This window comes from Muscardinus avellanarius (assembly GCF_963383645.1).
Source record: "Muscardinus avellanarius genome assembly, chromosome: 14".
Taxonomy (NCBI): domain Eukaryota; kingdom Metazoa; phylum Chordata; class Mammalia; order Rodentia; family Gliridae; genus Muscardinus; species Muscardinus avellanarius.
Window position 1 is genome coordinate 57,364,252 of NC_137800.1, and position 22,622 is coordinate 57,386,873.

At 42.7% G+C, this 22,622-nt stretch overlaps 1 protein-coding gene across 8 annotated transcripts in view; it reads left to right on the forward strand.

The window, feature by feature from the left end:
- The window catches only part of TACC1 (transforming acidic coiled-coil containing protein 1), a gene marked incomplete at both ends in the record, with an annotated part of 89,469 nt that extends 73,229 nt beyond the window's left edge, over positions 1-16,240 (forward strand). For all 8 annotated transcript variants that reach the window (XM_080710873.1, XM_080710874.1, XM_080710870.1 and 5 more), the window contains 6 exons: positions 1,070-1,146; positions 5,213-5,256; positions 9,885-10,045; positions 11,161-11,267; positions 14,951-15,071; positions 16,172-16,240. In XM_080710873.1, coding sequence (XP_080566999.1) covers positions 1,070-1,146; positions 5,213-5,256; positions 9,885-10,045; positions 11,161-11,267; positions 14,951-15,071; positions 16,172-16,240 — 579 coding nt within the window. The remainder of the gene's footprint in view (positions 1-1,069; positions 1,147-5,212; positions 5,257-9,884; positions 10,046-11,160; positions 11,268-14,950; positions 15,072-16,171) is intronic.
- Between the last annotated feature and the right edge of the window lie 6,382 nt (positions 16,241-22,622).

Below are 22,622 nucleotides of genomic sequence, written 5' to 3' on the forward strand. Positions count from 1 at the left end.
ACTTACTATCCTATTTCTGTGCTATATTTTATGTGCTAGGCTTGTTATGTTTTTTATTCTCCCTCCCCTCCTTTTTTTTAAAGAAGGTAATTCCCTTGGTGTAGCAATATTATCTTTATACCAGGATGAAAGTAGCTAAGCACCTCAGCTATAGGTCTTTCAGGACTTTATAAAATAGCAGTCCTGTTGTCAAAACTTGGGAGCAGTGGTGAGGGGATCCTCCAAAACTTTATAAATGGGAGAAACTACTTTATCTGCCTCCTGCGAGTTAAACTGTAAACACCTCCTCACCTGAAGCACACAGGGTGGCTTCCAGGTTCTTGAGATGCTCCCTAAGGACACCGAGAAAAAGAACATAACAATTGGGAAGTGGAGAGCACAGCCAGGGGATATAGTGAGCGCAGAAGAAATAAAGCCGTCCAAGTCCAGTTCATGGCAGTTCTTTCCAGTTAGCAAGAGTTAACCAAGTATGGATATGGGCTTTGGTCTGATTGGCAAGATCCTGCCTATAGTGATGGGTCCTAGAGAGGGATATATATAACCTGCATCCTCTGACTTCTAACCCCCTCCTTACTCCATTCTTATCAAGCAGTCAGAAATCTCTGGAGAAGATTGTGTTGGTCATGCCAATGCCTAATACTGATTGTGTGGCAGTTTCATTTTTTACCTCAAAGGAAATTTGGTGGTCTGGTATCTGCTGCAGTCATGTGGCTTTGGGTAGAGTGAATCTCTGCCCATGCTATCTTGTCTCTCTCAGGTTTCTGGGCCTGCAGAGTTGAGAGCCAAACTCTGGACTGTAGTAACATTCCCAGAAGTGGTAAATCCCACTAAAATCTCTGGGACGTGTTTCACTTACCCTTACTCTGGTGGTTACATTCCAGCATTCTCCATGGTTGAGAGCATACTTTTCCAAATGTAGACAAACATTGTATATAGATGTTGAAATTTTATATTTTAATGTCCATTGAATACTTTGGTTATACTTAGTCATGTGTTGTTTTCGGTCTCCAATCTTAAATTGAAACTATGTAGATTGATAAGGTAAAAACCACGCTTTATTATAATCTAGATAATCACTAAAGAGATTGAAGCAAATGAATGGAAGAAAAAATATGAAGAGACCCGGCAAGAAGTCTTGGAGATGAGGTTAGATTGGAAGCTTGTGGGGAGGGCTGGAGGCCTTTGAATATTGTTAGATGTAACACACAATTGTTTGCTCACCAGCAGCCATCTGTTGAGAACTCGAGGGCTTTGCTCTTTGTACCTTACTTTGAGAGTAAGACTTTCATTTCATGAGTTACACTGACTAGTTATTTATTCAAATATAGCTTATTTGGGGTTGTCCAGAACATTACAGGTAAGCAAAAATCACTTAATTCTTTTCAAAAGAACGAACAAAAATTTGTGTGAAAATTTGGAATAGAGTGAAAAGATTTATTTGTATATTGATGAGGAAGGCATTGACATTCAAAGCATGTGTTTTACTGGGGATCAAACCTAGGGGCATTCTACCTCTTGAGATATACCTCCAGCCCTATTTTTTATTTTTATTTTGAAATAAGGTCTTGCTAGGTTGTTGGAGAGTCTCACTACTTGCACAGGCTGTCTTTGAACCTGTGATCTTCCTTTTTCAGCCTCCCAAGTACAGGGATTACAAGTGTGTGCCACCACACCCGGCTTGTATATATATTTTTGTGGTACTAGGGATTGAACCCAGGAGCATCCTACCTCTGAGCTATACCACCGGCCCTATTTTATTTTTTATTTTGAAGCAAGGTCTCACTAACTTACCATATGCTGCTGGCTTCAAACCTGCCATCCTCGTCTCAGCCTCCCAAATACTAGGAATATAGGCATGTGCCAGAGTTCCTGACTATACTTTTTTTTTTCTCCTTCTGGTTCTAGGGATTTAATCCAGTGTCACTTTATTACTGAGATACATCTCCAGGCCTTTCGATTTTTTAATTGTGAGACGGGATCTTATTAAGTTTCCTAGGTTGGCCTTGAACTTGCAATTCTCTTGCCCTCTGCCTCCCAAGTAGCTGAAATTAGAGGCATGAACTACCATGAAATTCATTATATTTTTAAAAGTTATATACGGTAGCTTCAAATTTCATAACCACTAAATATATTATAAGAAGTAAGTTAGCAGGAAACAAAATGGACTTTAAATTTAATTTTTTTTATTTTACTTGGTCACAAGAAAATAAATGGCAAAAGATAGAATCAAAGAAGAGGAGAAAAGCATACATAAATCACACAGTATAGCCAGTGCTTAAGTGATTAAGAAATTACTTCTGTAATTCTAGCTACTTAGGAGGCTGAGGCAGGATGACTTGAGCAACATGGCAAGACCTCATCTCAAAAAAGAAAGAAGCCAAGTGTGGCGGTGCATGCTTGTAATCCCAGCATTTGGGAGGCTGAGACAAGAGGATCTGATACAGGAGTATCACAGTTCGCATACAGCCTCAGCTACTTAGTGGAGGCCCTTTGCAACTCAGTGAGTCCCTGTTTCTTTTTTTTTTTTTTTTTGGTGGTACTGGAGATGGAACCCTTCTACCTCCAGGCTACACTCCCAGAACTATTTTATTTTTAATATATATTTTATTTGGAAATAGGGTCTCTTAAGCCAGCAAAGCTGGCTTCGAACCTGTGTGATCCTCCTGTCTCCACCTCCCAATTACAGGGATTACAAGCGTGCGCCACCATGCCGGGCAGAGTCCCTGTTTCAAAATAAAGAATAGGCTAGGCATGGTGGTGCACACCTGTAATCCCAGCATTCGGGAGCCAGAGACTGGAGGATCACGGTTTGCGGACAGGCTCTGGTACTTATGGAGGACCTTTGCAACTCAGTAAGACCCTGTTTCAAAAATAAAAAGACTAAAAATTAGGGCTGGGGTTACAGCTCGGAGGTACAATGCCCCTGGGTTCCATCCCCAGTACTGTGGGAAGCAGGGAGGGAGGAAGGGAGAGAGGGAGGGAGGGGGAAAGAGAGAGAGGGGGGAGGAAAGAAAGAAAGAGAGGAAGGAAGGAAGGAAGGAAGGAAGGAAGGAAGGAAGGAAGGAAGGAAGGAAGGAAGGAAGGAAGAAAGAACCGGGCTGGAGTGTAGCTCAGAGGTAGAATGTCCCTGGGTTCCATCCCCAGTACCACAAAAAGAAGAGACAGACAGACAGACAGATCACAGGTTTGAAGCCAGCCTCAGCAACTTAGCAAGACCCTGTTTCAAATTAAAATAGGGCTGGAGGTAACTCAGAGGTAGAATGCCCCTAGGCTCAGTCCCTAGCACCATACACACAAGAAAAGAAACATTTTAAATATGACCACTTTAAGGCTCCTGTATTACTTGCTTTCTTAAGCATTTCATGGGTAGAAAGGAAGGGCATCTTCCCACCCTGAGGAGAGCTTGGAGTAGCCAGCACTGAGAACTCAGGTGTGAAGTCCACAGTGGTGCAAAGCGCAGCGAGCTGCAAGGGAGGAGCGGTCATGACTCACTGAGGGCCACAGGGAAAAGCACCCACGCTGGACGGGCTCAGAAGGACATCACCGTCTTTGAATAAGTGAATACTTTTGGAATTAGGACATAAAATAAAATTTGTAACTGAATCAGAGGGGGCAGAACGGTTAACAGGGTGGGATCAGGAAAGCCTGAAGTCAGGGTGAATCTCTTAGGAAAAGCTTCTAATAATGTCTTTAACTTCATTTATTAGATATTATTGACTTATCCAAGCAGAATTAATTTGTTATCTTGAGGTATTCAAATAGGTGCAGAGAAAAGGCAAAGATAGTTGTTTCTACAATTAGAGTAAAAGGCTCGTTAAACATTTTATTTATTTATTTATTTATTTATTTTTATTTATTTTTGGTGGTACTGGGGTTCCTGGAAGCCCTTCTACCTCCGGGCTACACTCCCAGACCTATTTTATAGTTTTTTATTTGGAAACAGGGTCTCTTAAGCCAGCGAGGCTGGCTCCGAACCAGCGCAATCCTCCTGTCTCTGCCTCCCAAGCGCGGGGATTACAAGCGTGCACCACCATGCTCGGCTTATTTATTTATTTGTTTGTTTGTTTGTTTGTTTGTTTGCGGGTCTGAGGATGGAACCCAGAGGCATTCGCCCTCCAAGCTACACTCCCTGCCTTATTTTTTGTTCTTTATTTTGAAACAGGGTCTCACTGGCAAAGGGCCTCACTAAGTAGCTGAGGCTGTCCATGAAACGTGATCATCCAGTCTCAGCCTTCTAAATGTGGGATTACAAGTGTGCACCACCAAGCCCAGCTTTATTTTTTAATTTTTTTGATGATACCGAGGATTGAACCCAGAGGCACTCTACCTCCAAGCTATACCTTCAGCTCTTTTTATATTTTTGTTTTCAAACAGGGTGTCTCTGGGTTACTGAGAGTCTTGCTATGTTGCTGAGGCTGTCTGCAAACCTATGATCCTGCTGTCTCAGCCTCTCTGAATCACAAGGATGTGCCACCACTCCTGAATAACATAAAATCTCCCCCCCCCCCCCCCCAGTTTTGAAGATGGAACCCAGGGGCATTCTACCTCCGAGCTATACTCTCAGCCCTATTTCTTATTCTTTACTTTGAAAAAGGGTCTCACTGAGTTGCAAAAGGCCTCCCTAAGTAGTAGCTGAGGCTGTCTGAGAACCGTGATCCTCCCATCTCAGCCTCCCAAATGCTGGGATTACAAGCATGCACCACCACACCTGGCTAACATAAAATCTTAACCTCTTGGGCTGGGTAGCTCAGTGGTAAAATGCATGTTTAGGATGCTTGAAGCCCTGAGTTCAGACCTCAGCACAAGCAAATCCCATAAACTTTGGTGGGAGGTGTTGGGAACACAAAATTTTTTTCGGGGGGCAGAACTAGGGATGAAACCCAGGGGCATTCTACCTCCGAGCTGTACCCTCAGCCCTATTTTTTATTCTTTATTTTGAAAAAAGTTCTTACTAAGTTGCAGAGGGCCTCACTAAGTAGCTGTTCCTCCTGTCTCAGCCTCCCAAATGCTTACAAGGGTGCATCACCACGCCCAGCCAAACTTTTAACTTTAATAAACTTTATGTAATATAAGAAGAAAGGGAGGACAAACCAGTAAGTGATTGTATAAACTTGTCAGTGTATGTGAATGAATTTAATTGTTTGGGACAGTATTTGTCTAACTTTCATTGCTTAAAAATTCTCTTTGATAATAAATTTTTTTTATTATTTAGGAAAATTGTGGCTGAATATGAAAAGACCATTGCCCAAATGATCGGTAAGGAGAATGTTTTTTTTCCCTAGGGCATGAGTATAAGCGCTACTCAGACTGTTCAGGCCGCCATAACAGCCTCCCTTGGACGGGGCACTTACCAACAACATTTACTTCTCACTGTTCTGGGGCGGGGTGGGGATGCGGGCCCAGCCTCTGGCAGGCCCAGTGTCTTGCAAGGGCCGCTCATCTTATGCCTTTTTGCTTTGTCCTCACTTGGTGGCCGGATCCTTCTTTTTCACTCAGTTAACACATAATAATTGTACCCATTTATGAGATACTTAATACATGAGTACAGTGTGCAGTGATCAAATCAGGGTGATTAGCATTTCCATCTCAAACATTTTATCATATCTTTATGTTGGGAACATTTGAACTCCTATGTTCTAGTTCTTTATAAAATATATAATAAATTAAGCCAGGCGTGGTGGCGCACACTTGTAATCTCAGCATTCGGGAGGCTGAGGCCAGAGGATCGCAGTTCACAGACAGCCTCGGCTACTTAGTGAGGCCCTCTGCAACTTAGTGAGACCCTGTTTCAAAATAAAGAATAAAAGAAAAAAAACAGGGCAGGGGTGTAGCTCGGAGGTCAAATGCCCCTGGGTTCCGTCCCCAGACCCGAATAAAAAATATATATATAATAAATTATAAACAGTAGTTACCCAATTATGCTATGGGATACTAGAACTTATTCTTCCTATATAACTGTGTTTTGGTGCCTGTTACTCCACCCACCGCACCCCATCCTCACCATGGGCCGCTCTTCCCAGCCTCTGGCGACTAGTCCACTCCCAACTAATATGAAATCAACTCATTTCACTTCCACATATGACTGACAGAAAACTTGCAGTGTTTGTCTTTCTGTGAATGACTTACGTCACTTGACATAATGTTCTTTGGTTTGGTCTCTTTTATAAGAATACTGTCTTATCTCTGTACTCTTAATTGCCTTCCCCTGCTCCACAACAGTATCACCTTGGCTTTTAGTTTCTAGCATAGGAATAGGGGGGCAGGGAGTATAAATATTCAGACTACAGCAGGACCATGTATGATTTTCAGATCATAATGCAAACTTTAATTTGTCTCTCCCTTATCTCACTCCCCTGACAGGTATGTTCTGTGAAGTTGCTGCAAACACTGAGTTAGTGAATACTGAACCACTCACTAAGAGAAATGCAAGGCTAGGTTCCTGTGAGCCCCTCGCCACATTTTCATCAATCAGTCCTTGTCTTATGTGTGTTTCTCTTTCAAGACACCTGATTTTTCATCAGGCAGGGTGATGCACACCCCTAATCCAGTATTTGGGAGGCTGAGACAGGAGGATCTCAGGTTCTAGGACAGCCTCAGCAAGGAGTGAAACTCTCAATTAACCTAGCAAGACCCTATTTCAAAACAAAAAATAAAATTGGGCTGGGTGAGTGTAGCTCAGAGATAGAAAGTCAGTGGGTTCAATCCCCAGTACCACATACAAACAACAAAAAAGACACCCGACTTTCATATATATATTTCACTCATTAACATTGAACTCATAGCCAGCAACACTGTAACTCAGTCTGACTGAAGCTTACCTAACATGTATGTTAAGGCACCAGTCTTATGTTTAGGGACACTAATGGCCCTTCAGTAGTACCACCTTTGGGGGCCATTTTTAAGCAGTAAGGTCAAAAGGGGGAAAGTCCTAAAAAATGGAAAGGAGACCAGTAAGTAGAAGAAGGGGAGCAGGAGGAAGGAGGGAAGATAGAAAAGGGAGGTCCTGGGGAATTAAATTGACCAAATTATATTGAGCATGATGTATAAATGTTACAGTAAACCCTACTAATTATATATATATTATATATACATAAAATATATTTATATATAATTATATATAAATTATATTTATATATATATATATATATATTTTTTTTTTTTTTTTTGCGGTTCTGGGGATGGAACCCCAGGGACTTTCTACCTCTGGGCTACACTCCCAGACCTATTTTATATTTTATTTGGAAACAGGGTCTCACTAAGTTGCTGAGAGCCTCACTAAGTAGCTGAGGCTGGCTTCAAACCTGTGTGATCCTCCTGTCTCTTACCAAGTACTAGGATTACAAGCGTGCACCACCATGCCCGGTTTATAATTTAATTTTTTTAATTACTAAAAAAACAACAACAAAACAGCAAGGACACCAACAAAAAGAACAAAAAGTTCAAAAACATGGCACTAAGTAGACCACTTTATTTATTTATTTATGTATTTATTCATTTATGTGGGTTTGGGAATGGAACCCAGGGGCATTTGACCTCCGGGCTATCCCCCCTGCCCAATTTTTTTTATTCTTTTATTTTGAAACGGTCTCACTGAGTTGCAGAGGGCCTCACTAAGTAGCTGAGGCTGTCCCCGAACCTCGATCCTTTGGTCTCAGCCTCCAGAATGCTGGGATTACAAGCGTGCGCCACCATGCCCGGCTCATTCACTTAATTTTATTGTGATTACTGGGGATGGAACCCAGGCTATTTTAATCTTTTTTTTTTTTTTTTTTTTTTTGTGGTACTGGGGGTAGAACCAGGGGCTTTTCTACCTCCAGGCTATACTCCCAGACTATTTTTATACTTTATTCTGAAACAGGGTATCACCAACTTGCTGAGAGCCTCACTAAGTAGCTGAAGCTGGCTTTGAACCTGTGTAATCCTCCTGTCTCAGCCTCCCAAGCTCTGAGATTACAATAGGTGTGTGCTACCACACCCAGCTTCTTTTTTATTTTGTTTTTTATTTTTTGTGGTACTGGGGTGGAACCCAGAGGCTTTTCTACCTCCGGGCTATACTCCCAGACCTATTTTTATACTTTATTTGGAAACAGGGTCTCACTAAGTAGCTGAGGCTGGCTTCAAACCTGTATGATCCTCCTGTCTCAGCCTCCCAAGTGCTGGGATTACAAGCGTGCGCCACCACGCCTGGATTTTCTTTTTTATTTTGAAACGGGTCTCACTAAGTTGCTAAGGCTAGCTGTGAACCTGTGATCCTCCTGTCTCAGCCTCCCAAGTACTGGAATTACAAGCATAATCACCTCACCCTGCTAAGTAGACCACTTTATTATTATTTTTTATTTATTTTTATGGTACTGGTCTAGGGGCTTTCTACATCCGGATATACTCCCAGACCTATTTTATATTTTATTTGGAAACAGGGTCTCACTAAGTTGCTGAAAGCCTCAATAAGTACCTGAGGCTGGCTTTGAACCTGTGTGATTCTCCTCTCTCAGCCTCCCAAGCGCAGGGATTACAAATGTGTGCCACCACGCCCGGCTTTTTTAATATATTTTATTTGGAAACAGGGTCTCACCAACTTGCTGAGAGCCTCACTAAGTAGCTGAGACTGGCTATGAACCTGTGCAATCCTCCTGTCTCAGCCTCCCAAGTACTGGGATTACAAACAAGTACTGGGATTACAAGCATGCACCACACGTCCTGCTAAGTAGACCACTTTATTTATTTTTATTTTATTTATTTATTTTTTGTGGTACTGGGGGCAGAGCCTAGGGGCTTTTCTACCTTCAAGCTATACTCCCAGACCTATTTTTTTTAATATATATATTTTATTTGGAAACAGGGTCTTACTCAGTTGCTGAGAGCCTCATTCAGTAGCTGAGGCTGGCTTCAAACCTGTGTGATTCTCCTGTGTCAGCCTCCCAAACGCTGGGATAACAAGCGTGTGCCACCACGCCCAGTTCTAAGTGGACCTCTTTTAAAGTACATGTGTATAGTATGAAACAAGCAAAGCGCAAAATACCATCTTGTTCAAGTGAGAATGTGAATATCAGGCAAATAAAAATGTTAGTCACATGTCCATAAAAGACTGCAAAAGCCCTTGACCATTGATTTGGGGATTACAGATAGATTTTAGCAGTTAGGCACATTTACCACAACAGACTGCAAATCATGAGGGTTGCCTGTGCTGAGGTTTTCTTTATTGATGTGTATGAAGCACCCTCCACGCGCACCCCCAGAGTGTTGGTGTTGCCAACAAAAAGAACAAAAAGTTGAAAAACGTGGCACTACTAAGTAGACCACTTTATTTTTTAGTGACCTGCTACTTCACTAGTACTTCCTGAGAGGAGTCTTTTGTTTTGAGGCCAAGTTCTTACTCCACTGCAAGTTCTGATTTCCCTCCACTCTCCATGGTGCCTTTACAAAACAAGGTGATTGGCCCACCTGTGTTGAGTTAAGAGCCTCTTCTAGTGAATATTTTAAGGATTAACTCCTTAACTCAAGTCTGACCTTCAGCACTTAGATGCTGAAATGGTAGTTCATACATCCTCATCACCTGATGTCTGCCCAGCTTAGCCTTTGCTTTCACTGTTTCCTCCAGGTTTGATGTTCTCCTTCCCAGAGCTGTGTGGCTCCCACCCTCAGTTCAAATTTCTCCTCTGAGAGACGCCACTCTCTAAAACAGCAGCCACTCCCTTCCACCACCCACCCCTTCCTCCCCTCCACTCTTGACATCGTGTGTCACTGCGTGTCTTCCCTCGTCAGAACAAGGTTTTGAGAGTGGGGATTTGGGTACACCCATAGCTGTGAACACCACCCAGCTCACAGAAGGCAGTTGCTAGCGCTATTGAATGCACATGCCATTGCTTTTGACTTACAATTCCCAGAGGATGAACAAAGGACAAGTATGACCTCCCAGAAGAGCTTCCAGCAACTGACCATGGAGAAGGAGCAGGCCCTGGCCGACCTGAACTCTGTGGAAAGGTCACTTTCTGAGCTCTTCCGAAGATATGAGAACCTGAAAGGAGTGCTGGAAGGCTTCAAGAAGGTAGTGCGTTTTTCGGTCTGTCTTCTGGTGGTGATAGAGTTTGCTGGCAACAGATCGTCACACATATAATCCTGACTCACACCTGTAATCCAAGTACTGGGGAGCAGAGACAGGAGGATATCAGGCATGAGGCCAGCCCCAGCAAATTAGCAAGACCTTGTTTCAAAATGAATAATAAAAAGGGCTGGGGTGTAGCTAGAAGGTAGGATGCCTGGGTCCAAACCCTAGTACCTACTAAATAAGTAATAATGAAGGGGGCTCAAGGCCTCTGGCGCTCCCAGTGAAACTGTTATTTTTCACTTTTCTCCTGTGGTTGCACAGGTAGCTGGCCCACAGTGGGTGACTCGTGATCATTTCTACTGGGTCAACAGACAAAACCAGGGTTTGGCATGGAGCACAAGAACTGGAACCCTCAGACCTCAGGAGGATCCTAGAAATGTTCTTTTTGATCATTTACCTTTTCAATATTAGTAAATATAGAAGGGACTGCATATCACTGAAAAAAAATCCAAGCTACATATTCTTTTTGTTTGTGTGGTTTCAAAAAAAGACATAATTAAAATTGGGGCTGGGAGCCAGGTGTGGTGCTGCACACTTGTAATCTCAGCATTCAGGAGGCTGAGACAGGAAAGTCGTAGTTCTCAGATGGCCTCAGCTACTTAGGCCCTTTGCAACTCAGTGAGACCCTGTTTCAAAATAAGAATAAAAATTAGGGCTGGGGGTGTAGCTCAGAGGTAAAATACCCCTGGGTTCCATCCCCAGTACCACAAATTCAAAAAAAAAAAAAATGGGGCTGGGGGTGTAGCTTGGTGGTAGAATACCCCTGGGTTCCATCCTCCATACCGCAAACTTTAAAAAAAAATGGGGCTGGGGGTGTAGCCCAGAGGTAAAATGGCCCTGGGTTCAATCCCCAGTTTTGGGGTGGGGGGGCAAAAAAAAAAAAGGTTATATAGAATTTTTTTGGTGCGAATTGTGTGTGACCATTTCAAGTTACTATGGAATATAAATTAAAGGCATCTTATTAAAAAAGAAAGCACAAAACTCTGGTACATGGTCTATAATTAGTAGAAGAACAACAAAGCAACCTGTTTACTTTGATTTTCACTCTGAAACAGAATGAAGAAGCTTTGAAAAAATGTGCTCAGGATTACTTAGCCAGAGTCAAACAAGAGGAACAACGGTACCAGGCCCTGAAAATACACGCTGAAGGAAAACTAGACAAGTAAGAGTTGTGCATTTGGATTTCAGTTTTTATAATCTTACAGGGATATTGGTGGAGGCAAAACCTTTGTTTTTATCTAAAAAGAAGTATATACTTATATAATATATACTTATATATTTTACTATATATTCTTATTTGTAAAACAAAAAGCAGTTGAACTTCAGGGTATATGTGTGAGGGAGAGATTTCATTTTGTGGACCATCTTCTTTGCATAGTTAAGACATGAAAAAGTGTTGAAAGGTAGACAGTACCATCTCCCACCCCTGGCTCCTTCCCTGAGCTTCCCACCTCTCTCACCCCAAGTAGCAGCTATTGGTAGTTTCTGTTTTTTCTTCTAGAGATACTCATTTTTATACAGATAAATAACATAATTTTTTTGTGTGTGTAGCAATACAGTTTGAAGATATTTTCATATCTGTCCACAAGGAGCTTTCTCGTGTAATTCTACTGTTCACATGTATCATTTATTTAGCCAGTCTCCTGTTGGACATTAAGGTTAACTAAAATTTTTTGCCGCAGCCAAGTATTGTGTCCTGTGCCTGTAAACCAGCACTTGGGAAGCTATAGCAGTAAGTAGGATCTCAGGTGTGTGGTTAACTTAGCAAGTCCCTGTTTCAAAATAAAAGAATAAAAAAGGGCTGAGGATGTAGCTCAGAGGTAGACCACCTTTGGGTCCAGTCTCCAGTACCACCAAAAAAACTTTTTTTTTTTTTTGGTGGTACTGGGGTTCCTGGAAGCCCTTCTACCTCCGGGATACACTCCCACGGGCTACACTCCCAGACCTATTTTATATTTTTTATTTGGAAACAGGGTCTCTTAAGCCAGCAGGGCTGGCTCCGAACCAGCGCGATCCTCCTGTCTCCGCCTCCCAAGCGCGGGGATTACAAGCATGCGCCACCACGCCTGGCAAAAAAAACTTTTACAATGCTATAGTAAGTAGCCTTATAAATTATTCTTTCACATATATGTAAGTTATCCTTATGATATATATGATATATGATGTAGCGCACGGGAGCATCTCTTTATCCTGAAGGTCTGTCAGCAGATCAACTTCTTGTTCTCTGTAAATCTAATACATGAAAGTAGTAATTTCAGTGTAGGTTTCTGTTTTTGTTTTTGTTTTTCCTACTGGGAATTGTGCCCAGGGGCATTCTACCTGAGCCACACCCCCAGCCCTGTCACAGGCTCTCCTACTTGCTAAGGTTGTCCTGGAACCTGCACTCCTCTGATGTCAGACTCCCAAGTACTGGGATTACAAGTGTGCACCGCCACATAGTGCTCAGTGTAGATTCTTGTGTGGGTATTAGCGAGCAACAGAACATTATTTTAGTCAATGTAGTTATGATTTGCATTTCTCTTAGTGAAATTAAATGTATTTCAGCAGTTATCTACTCAGATATTTACTGTGAATGACTGTTGTTTGTCCATCTTTCTGTTGTCAATTTATATGTTATATATTGGGGACACCAGGCCTTTGTGATACGAGTTGTGAGTAATTTTTCTAGTTTTCTATTTATCTTTTGGCCCTGTTTATGGTTTTGTTTTGTTGTGGCACTAGGAATCGAACTCAGGAGTTTTATATCTCTGAGCTACACCTCCAGCCTCTTTTCTTTTTGTTTGGAATAGGGTCTTATTAAGTTACTGAGAGTCTCACTGTGTTGTTAAGGTTACCATCAAACCTGTGATCCTTCTGTTTCAGCCTCCCAAGTACTGGGATTACAGGTGTACCGCCAGCATGCCTAGCTGTTTATGGTGTGTGTGTGTGTGTGTGTGTGTGTGTGTGTGTGTGTGTGTGTGTGTGACTGGAATTGAACCCAGGGGTATTCTATCTTGGAGCTACATCCCGCACCATTTTTTGTTCTTTATTTTGAAACAGGGCCTCGTTTAGTTAGAAGACCTCACTAAGTAGCTGAGGCTGGCCACAAACCCGCCCTGCCATGCCTGGCTAACGGTGTTTATTGATATGCTGAAAACGTGTGTGTGTGTGTGTGTGTGTGTGTGTGTGTGTGCATATTGTACTAGGATTGAATTCAGTCTTTCACACATGCTAGGCAAGCACTTTACCATTCCCAACCTTATAGAAAAGAATTTTTATGTAGTGAAATGTATCAGCCACCAGTCATGGTGGCCCACACTTGTAATCCTAATACTTAGGAGGCTGAATCAGGAGGATCACAGGTTCACAGCCAGCCTCAGCTACTTAGTGAGGCCCTCTGCAACTTAGTGAGACCCTGTTTTCAAAATAAATAATAATAAAAAAAAATAGGGCTGGGGCTGTAGCTTTGAGGTCGAATGCCCCTGGATTCCATCCCTAGTACCGCAAGGAAAAAAAAAAGCAGTCATTTCTTTTGCAGCTTCTGGACTCTAGCATAGTAACAAAGATTCCCTATGTGGGATAAAAAATATGCTCTCAGTTTTTTCTTCTTGTGCTTTATGGCTTTTGTTTTATTTTTTGTTTGTTTTGTTTTGTTTTTGATGGTACTGGGGGTTGAACCCAGGGGCATTCTACCTCCAAGCTACAGCCCCAACCCTATTTTTTATTCTTCATTTTGAAACAGAGTCTCACAAAGTTGTAGAAAGCCTCACTAAGTAGTTGAAGACTGGCTGCCAACCTGTGATCCTCCTGTCGCAGACCAACCTTGGCAATTTATAGGGAGACTCTGTCTCAAAATAAAATTTATATATCATTAATTTATGTATCATTAATAAAGATTTCCTTGAGGTGTGTGTCTCATAAACATCAATGGTTATTTGTATCTTGAGGTTTTTTGTTTTCGCTATGATGATCTCTGTAGTAATCTTGCCCACTGTTATACTGGGTTAAAAAAAATTATTGTAGGCTGGGCGTGGTGGTGCACACTTGTAATCTCAGCATTCAGGAGGCAGAGACTGGAGGATCATAATTATTGTAGAAGCTGCTCTATGATTCCATTTTCTCATGAAATGCAGATTTTGAAGAACACTGTGGTCCTTGAGATTGATTCTGTCTTTGGTGTGTGCCATAGAAATGTTCTCAAATTGAGTTTGTTTGTTTGTGTTACTAAGGATTGAATCCAGGGGCATTCTACTTCTGAGCTATACCCCTCAGCCCTATTTTATTTTTTATTTTGAAACAAGTTTTCACTAAGTTGTGGAGGGCCTCAATAAACTGCTGAAGCTGACCACAAAACTGTGATCCTCCTGTCTCAGCCTCCCAAGTGCCTCGGATTATAGATGTTTGCCACCATACCCTGCTCAGATTTTTTTAAATTATTTATTTATTTATTTTGCAATACTGGAGATGAAACCCAAGGGCATTCTACCTTCGAGCTACACCCCTAGTCTTATTTTTATTCTTTATTTTGAAACAGGGTATCACTGAGTTGCAAAGGGCTTCACTAAGTAGTTGAGGCTGTCCTCAAACCGTGATCCTCCTGTCTCAGCCTCCCAAGGTCCTCTTTCTCAACCTCCCATATGCTAGGAATACAAGCATGCACCACAATGCCTGGCTTCAGAATTTTTATAAATTAGAATTGAACTGCGCAGTCACTGATTCTTTCGTTTTCTTGGATCATGCAGTCAGTTCTTTGGGGTCTGTAGTTGATGGAAGTTAACAGTTGGTATCCTGAGCGTTTAGCTGTGCCCAGTGGCTCACCAGATGCTTTTTTATCTCTTTATTCTACAAACAAAACACTATAAACAGAGCCAACGAAGAGATCGCTCAGGTTCGCACCAAGGCGAAGGCTGAGAGCGCAGCTCTGCACGCGGGACTCCGGAAGGAGCAGATGAAGGTGGAATCCTTGGAGAGGGCCTTGCAGCAGAAGGTACGGCAGGGCCCGGGTCTGTGTCCTCACAGTGGCTCCTTGGTCCTTGGTGTCCTCAGCGGGTGGGCGTGAAAGTGGCCTCACCTCTCTGCTCAGACTCCTCAGCCCAGCTCCTGGTGAGCTGATCGAGGGGAGACAAGTCACCATCACCTTTCCAGGCATACGGCATGGGAGCCCACAGGCAGGGCAAGAAGAATTGCATTCTAACCGAATTTCAGGAGACCAGCGCCTTCTTAGTTGGGGTCACGAGGCAACTTCCATTACTTCTGTTTGTTTTTTGTGCAGTACATGAAGCCATTCTCCCCTTTCAGTGCTTTCGACCATTAGTTCTCAATTAGGGGCAGTGTCCCCCTCCAGGGGACATTAGGCAATGTCTGAAGAGTAATTGGCTGTCGTGACTGGGAGAGGCCAGTGGCATCTCAGGGTAGGAGCCAGGAATGCCGCCTAATGAACTCAGCACTGTGCAGCGTGACCCTGCACCATAGACCTCCCAACCGTAATGTCAGTAGCAAATACACCATGTTTCTACAATAACAAGAAAGTTTGGAAACTGACATTAGTGGACAAGCTTCAGAGAGCTGATGACTACCCTCAGCCTCTACTCAGTTAAGCTAGACACCGAGGACACGCATGTTTCCAGGGGGAAAGGTCTATAGTTGTTTTTTTTTTTTTTTCTTTTCTTTTTCTTTTTCTTTTTCTTTCTTTCTTTCTTTTTTTTTTTTTTTTTTTTTTTTTTTTTTTTTTTGCCATACTGGGGATGGAACCCAGGGGCATTCTTTCTACCTCCGAGCTATATCCCCAGCCCTATTTTTTATTCTTTATTTTGAAACAGGGTCTCACTGAGTTGTGGAGGGCCTTGCTAAGTAGCTGAGGCTGTCCATGAACCACGATCCTCGTGTCTCAGCCCCCCGAATGCTGTATTACAGGCGTGTATCACCGTGCTCGGCTTAGTTTTCCTCTTTAACGACTCCCTAATGTAGAAGAATGAAGAATCACTGAGTTAGGATGTCTAGGTAGGGTCTAGTCCTGGGACTCTAGCTTTAATCACCTTTATCTTAGAACACACAGTGGCTTGCATAATCATATTATCTGTCTTTCAGAACCAAGAAATTGAAGAACTGACAAAAATCTGTGATGAGCTCATTGCGAAGCTGGGAAAGACTGACTGAGAGTCCTCCTCTTAGCTCAGATCTGCATTTGGCTGCTTTATTGTGACCACAGTTATCTTGCCTTATCCAGGAATAATTGCCCCTTAACAGAGAAGAAGAAAAAAAAACTTAAAAAAAAAACCCCACACTCCTGCTGAGTGTACCGCTTTGCTGCCAATGCACCAGCCCTGGAAGCCATCCCAGCATGTGGCCTGCAGGTCAGGGAGTGTGGCCTGCAGCACTGGAGCCTGTTGTAGCTCCCAGCTGTGGGCTCAGGCAGGCAGGCTCAGAGTCTGGGTTTGTGATTTCTCTGTCTTTGGTTTGTCCTAAAATCCCAGGTTCACTAAATTTATTAATTTTGTGGCTATTGTTAGGGTACACTCCTTTTCCATCTCTCTGTCCAATATTTTTGTTACCTATTTGATCTTTTAACTTTCAATATCAGCAATTTTATTGAAGGAGATAAATTGGCCTATTCCAATTTAAGAACAAGAAGGGGCTCCAAGTACCCTCTTATAACACACTCTTACTCGTACACCTGTGTCTGTGTACGCTGCTGCTTTCCCTTCGAAGCACAGTCACATAAGAGCTTCTCTATAGAAAGACATATTTCATAAATGTAAAACTATTTTGAAACAGAATCCTGACTTCAGATGCCACCTTAAAGAATTTGGGGACATGGCATGGCATGCCTGTAGGAACATCACTTGAGCCCAGGAGTTTGAGGACAATCAGGACAGCATAGTGAGACCCTGTGTCAAAAATAGTAAATAAAAAAGAAAAGGAAGCCGGGTGTGGTGACGCACGCTTATAATCCCAGCATTTGGGAGGCTGAGACAGGAAGATCATGGTTCCCAGCCAGCCTCAGCTACTACTTAGTGAGGCCTCTTACAACTCAGTGAGACCCTGTTTCAAAATAAAGAATAAAAAATAGAGCTGGGTGTGTAGCTCAGATGTAGAATGTCCCCAGGTTCCATCCCCAGTACCACCCGAAAAGAAAAGAAAAGAAATTGGGGGTAATGAAAAATATGAAGGCCCCAAACTTGGGTTCCACATATAGGGAAGACTTTGCCATTCTATTTTGTTGCCCTATCATGTGGACACCCCCTGGGTACCACCCTTTGGCCCTTCAGCCTCAGACTCAAAGTGCCGCCTGCTTTCTGCAGTGCCAGGCCTCCCTCAGAGGGTTGGCAAGCCCGCCCTGAGCCTCCCATCTCTTCTGCTTCCATTTGTCAATACAAAGTTAATGCTCACCTTCATTATATTACTTGAAGTGTGCAAAGAAAAACCTACTGTGAAAGGTTTAGATGATCGTATGTCTTTAAAAGGTAACTGTAGCCCCATTACTGATTATAATATAAAGAAGCATTTGGGTTTTTTGACTTCACAAGAGTAGTACATTTTTTCTTAAAAAAAAAAAAAGCAAAAATTTTCAAGCTTAAGATAGAATTTTTAAGGAAGCAGGCAGTAAAAATAATGTGACCCACTACAAAAATCAGTGCATTGTGCACGTTTGAACAAAAACAGTTTGAACTGAGGTAGGATGGAGCCAGGAGATGGTCTGGACAGATGAAACCAAGGTCCTCGAGGTCTTGGTGGACTTAGTTCAGGGTGGTGAGGCAGTAACCCCCAAACGAACCTTTCCCACATGATGCCAGTGACTTCTCTTTCATTCCTTAGGCAAAACAAACCCATGTACCTATTTCAAAGCACTCTTGTCTCAACCTTGCACCCGGAGAATCTTGATGGTAATACACACGTATTCAGTACATGTACATTTTCTTACTTCTTGTAAATTATTGCATGAGCCAACTCCAGCAATGAATTGTGCCTCGTGGAGAGCCTCTATAGATCTTTAAAAAAAAATGAATATTTCTTTAGCAGTGTATCACTTACATGGGTGCAATCTTTAGCCCCAGGGAAGTCAGTAATGTCTTTTAAAGCCAGAAGTCACATTTACCAATATGCATTGGTGCTTAGGCTAGATAAAGCCTATTGTCTTAACATTTTGTACAAAAAATAATAATAATTATCTGTATTTGGAGAAGTGGCTTGACAATCATTTGGGCTTTGAGAGTAGCCACTGTGGCTCAAGGTGAGTTGCACCGGTAGTCAGGTATCAAGTGCACGTGTCTCCTGCTGGTCTGACCGCTTCCTTTCCTAGTCCTATGCCACACGAGAAGTTAATTTGCAGGAACAGACATTGTAAAACTTCTACTGTGCTTGGGTGACACATCCATTCTTATTTGTTTTCTGTTTATGTGGTTTAAGTATGAAAGGCTTTAGTGTTCTCCATAATACATTTAGTCATCCTTTTTCCCCTTCTTTTTAACTTATTTTTGTAGTGATGGGGATCAAATCCAGTGCCTCACACATGGTAGGCATGTGCTGTACCACTGAGCTACATCCTCAACCCCATCATCTGCTTAATCTTACTGTATATTTTAAAAGTACTCTGTGCTGTATGTTAGAACAGAGGTGATGCCAACCCTTGCCTAGCATACTGGGGAAGAGAACCTCCAAAAGCTAGACCCTAGAGAATGGAGTTGCTGCACTAGGAACACAAAAGGGCCCTTGTAGCCGGGCGTGGTGGCGCACGCTTGTGATCCCAGCATTTGGGAGGCTGAGGCCAGAGGATCACGGTTCGCGGACAGCCTCAGCTACTTAGTGAGGCCCTCTGCAACTCAGTGAGACCCGGTTTCAAAATAAAGAATAAAAAATTGGGCAGGGGGTGTAGCTCGGATGTCAAATGCCTCCTGGTTCCATCCCCAGACCTGCAAAAAAAAAAAAAAAAAAAGGGCCCTTGTTAAGTTGAGCTGAGCTCAGTTGTGACCATTACAAGGAAATGTCCACCATCCTAATTGAACAGAAGGATACTCTCCAACAAGAATAAAACTGTAAGCCAGTGTGGTGATGCATGTTCATAATCCCAGTACTTGGGAGGCTAAGACAGGAGGATCACAGATTTGAAGCCAGCCTCAGCTCCTTAGTGAGACCCTGTTTCAAAAAATTGTTCTGGGGGTGTAGCCTAGAGGTCAAAAGCCCCTGGGGCCCATCAAAACCAGCACTTGGAAGGCTGAAACGGGAGGATCACTCTTCACAGCCAGTCTCAGCTACTTAGTGAGGCCCTCTGCAACTCAGACCCTGTTTCAAAATAAAGAATAAAAAATAGAGCTGGGGGTGTAGCTTGGAGGTAGAATGCCCCCAGTACTGGCAAAAAAAAAAAAAAAAAAAAAAAAGCCCTCCTGTCCCAGGCATGGTGGTGCATGCCTTTAATCCCAGTCTTTGGGAGGCTGAGACAGGAGGATTGCAGGTTCAAGACCATCTCAGCAACCTAGCAAGACCCAGTTTCAAAAATAAAAAGGGTTGGGGGTATAGCTTGGAAGTAGAGTGTCCCTGGGTTCAATCCCCGGTACCACAAAGTAAATAACCCCCCCCCCAAAAAAAAAGAAGACGAGTAATAATACAGCCAGAGTTTGCTTCAACATATGTGAGAGCCAAATGGCTTGTTAGACAGGAGGAGGCAGCTGGTTTGGGATCAGGTGGTCTTGAAACGTCTGGATCCAGAGCCACTTCTTTACTCCTCAGTCTGCCAAAGTGTTGATCTAGCAGTATTTTTATAGAAGACAGACCGAACAGTTGGCAGTGTGGTTGGCTAGATCGTGGGTCTCAGACACTCTGAAATTTGCTTTCCTTGGATGAGCTCCTTGAAGCCAGTGACTCACCTAAACCTTTTGTTGTGTAAAACTGCTCTGGAAATTTTGAGAAGACCAGTGTTCTCACATGGTTTCCAGTTGTTGTTGTTGTTGTTGTTTTTTCCAGACTCAGCCCAAATTAGGAAGTGCAGAAACACATGATATGATAAAATCTGAGGATTTGGCATCCTTCTAGAATGGTGAAAATCTAAGGGAAGATTTATGTGTCATTTTGGAGGCTAGCTAGTTCCGGTTGAATTTTTCTTTCCAGCCAGTGACCCTCCCTATGCATACTTGGTACAACCCTCACACAAATTCTTAGCTATTGATTAGAAAGGTTGGATTAATTCTAAGTACAACAGGGAGTATAACTGCCCCAGGTGTTCCTGGTACCGACACAGCCAGATTGCAGGACTCGCTTTTGGAAAAGGTTGCAAGGACTGGAGGGCCCTGGGGCTCACAAAGGGGTTTAGGAAGAGTGTTGGGGAGTGTGAAGAGAGTGAGCTTCCCACAGCCCCCTTTTCTTTCTGGGTCTCACCAGCAGCCACGCCATGCAGTGTTCAGGACGCCTTGTCATCTTGTGGTTTTGTGACCATGTTAGCTTGTCTCAGACTTGGTTTCCTAGTTTATCTTCTTCTTGGGAAGAGAAACTAAGTATTCAAAGAGTAAACAATTCAGGCAAGTGATATTGAAGTAAAGATGTATATATTCTGGAGAGTTTTAGCAGATTGCTATTTGCTTATTAAAGAACAAGTATACTCTGGAAATCCCAGAATGTCAAGCCAAAGGTCTAAGAAGTCATCTTCTTTCAAAGATTTTATTAGAGAATTATTTTGAGGAGACCTCTTTCCCAAATGGTTTGATTGGCCTCCTGATTCCAATTATTTTTGAAAAGCAATTTATAGGGGCTGGGGCGTAGCTCAGAGTCCGCGCTTGCCTATTACACATGAGACTCTGGATCCATCCTCAGCACTGGGGAAAAGCAAAAGCTATTTACCACTCAGTCCTTGAGTCTCTGTACAGTAGAGATAATGGAATTGATACTGTAGGCCCTTCTCTCCAAGGATCTCCTCTGGAAAGTAATACATGGCTGATTCCCCAGTGGAGTCCCACTCCCTAGTGCCAGAGCTTGAACCTGGAGACTAAAGATTGCACTTTTCGTAGTTTTTTGTCCAAATAGAATCCCATTTTTGTGCCTCTTCGCATGCAGTTAGATGTGGACAAACAAGATTCCTAAGGAATTAATTATTAACTATAATATGGTTACAGCTATTATATAAATATATATTCTGGTTATAGTTCTAATATGGAGACATTGCGTGCAATGCTGGCCCGTGGCAGCCTGTCTGCGCTTTAACCTGTAGGAGGAGGCCGGGCCTGAGGTAGAGGTATGGCCTGAGGCTTTCCAGCCACTGCCAGGCCGCCACTCTCCCCCTCTGCCTCTTAGTGTTATCTGGGATATACTCCAAAAGTATTTCCTAGGTACATTGTTAACTGTTACACTATTTACTAATGATTTTCAAAAGGACCTATAAAGATTTGAACTCTGAAGCCATGCCCAGTCCAGACCGGGCAGGTCACCATACCCCAGCCCTAGCCTCAGACTTGCCTGGTCCTTCCCAGCCACTGGGATGGACGGGATGCAGGCGTTTTCTTAAACCTCAGAGGTAGCTGTAAACTTTTCAGTATTGCCGTTAGCAAGTGTGTGTTTGCCAATAGCTATCCATTGTACTAATGTGCCAACAAGCAACTGTATTGCACATCTGCTTCCACTGTGTCCCCAAAGCTGTGCTGAGCCCTCGCCAGGGGGCTGTGGCGAGCACTGCATTGACTACTGCTGTCAGGATTGTGCTGTGTGGAATAATCATCTACATAAATTTTATATACATAGTAATTTCCCTTTTTATATGTAAGGTAAATATTTGTAAAAGTTATACTCACAAATGAAATTATTATAATGATTACTAATATATTTTTTCCATGTTTCATTGCCTGAATAAAAACTGTTTACCACTGTTAGATCTGGGTATGTGTGGTGGTGGTTTTTTCTGGTTACAAATCATTTTATCCTCAAGTGTGAACATTTATTTACAGCAGCCTTGCTTGTTTTTACAAGTTCCATATTTCAGTCCGAAAATAGGAAAATGACATTTTTCCTTACACTCATTTTGTAAGGTTTTATGCATTTGGCATGGGTGTGTAATTAAAACAAACTTTGGAGTCCAGACCTTGCCATATAAATGTCCATGACTTTGCATCTGTGCAAACAAAGTTTTCAGCTGGGTCCCTCTTGGTCATGCTTAGAGACTGGTTGTCTGTCCTGGCATTGCTCAAGTCCTAAGAAGCTAAGTCACCCCAAGCTTTCTGACTTGTGAAAGGACAGAATATGCCAGAGCTGTATAAACATTACAGCCCAGAGAAAATAGTTGACGTCTTTTGTTTCTTCTAGGTTAATACCAGGAAAAACTTTTTCAACACTGACCAGGCCAACTCCACTTAAAGGGGTGGGGGAGCAGGCAAGAAGCTTCCTTGGTTGTATTTTTGGAAAACAAATTGGATAGTCAAGGGTCCACTGTACATCTCAGGAGGGGTCCCCTACCCCAAGGACCTTTCTCTTGTCACTTTCTCTTTGCCCATACTGAGACACTGTTGCCTATAAAGTTCCTAAAAGGAATGCCCGCTCCTGAACTGCAAATGGAGGCTCAGCA